This window comes from Eimeria mitis, genomic scaffold, assembly GCF_000499745.2.
Source record: "Eimeria mitis Houghton genomic scaffold, Emh_scaff2648, whole genome shotgun sequence".
Taxonomy (NCBI): domain Eukaryota; phylum Apicomplexa; class Conoidasida; order Eucoccidiorida; family Eimeriidae; genus Eimeria; species Eimeria mitis.
The window spans coordinates 1,703-2,053 of NW_013570990.1; the positions used below are offsets into that span (position 1 = coordinate 1,703).

General features: G+C 60.7%; 1 protein-coding gene across 1 annotated transcript in view; it reads right to left on the reverse strand.

Annotated features, from left to right (window-relative positions):
* EMH_0056790 (uncharacterized protein) overlaps window positions 1-351 on the reverse strand; it is a gene marked incomplete at both ends in the record, with an annotated part of 5,261 nt that overhangs the window by 1,603 nt on the left and 3,307 nt on the right. Inside the window, one exon of the mRNA XM_013497395.1 lies at window positions 1-349. Within this exon, the coding sequence (XP_013352849.1) occupies window positions 1-349 (349 nt within the window). The remainder of the gene's footprint in view (window positions 350-351) is intronic.

A 351-nucleotide genomic window follows, 5' to 3' on the forward strand; every position in this document is an offset into this window, starting at 1 on the left:
TTGATTTGTCTGTTGGAGATGCTGCTGCAGGAGCAGGGGCGACGTGCTGCGGCGGTAGCTGCAGCCGCAAGCCCTGAGAATACAGCGGCTGCCATGACCAGGCATTCTGCAGATCCAGCCGCTGCTGCTGCTGCTGTTGCTGTTGCTGCTGCTGCTGCTGCTGTTGCTGCTGCTGCTGCTGTTGCTGTTGTTGCTGCTGCTGCCGGGTGGTGCAGCTGCAAGGCCCCATGCTGTAGGAGGACCAACAGAATCTGCTGTTGCTGCACCGAGCACAGCAACCCCTGCTGCTGCTGCTGCTGCTGCTGCTGCTATTGCTGCTGCTGCTATTGCTGCTGCTGCTGCTCCATGGAG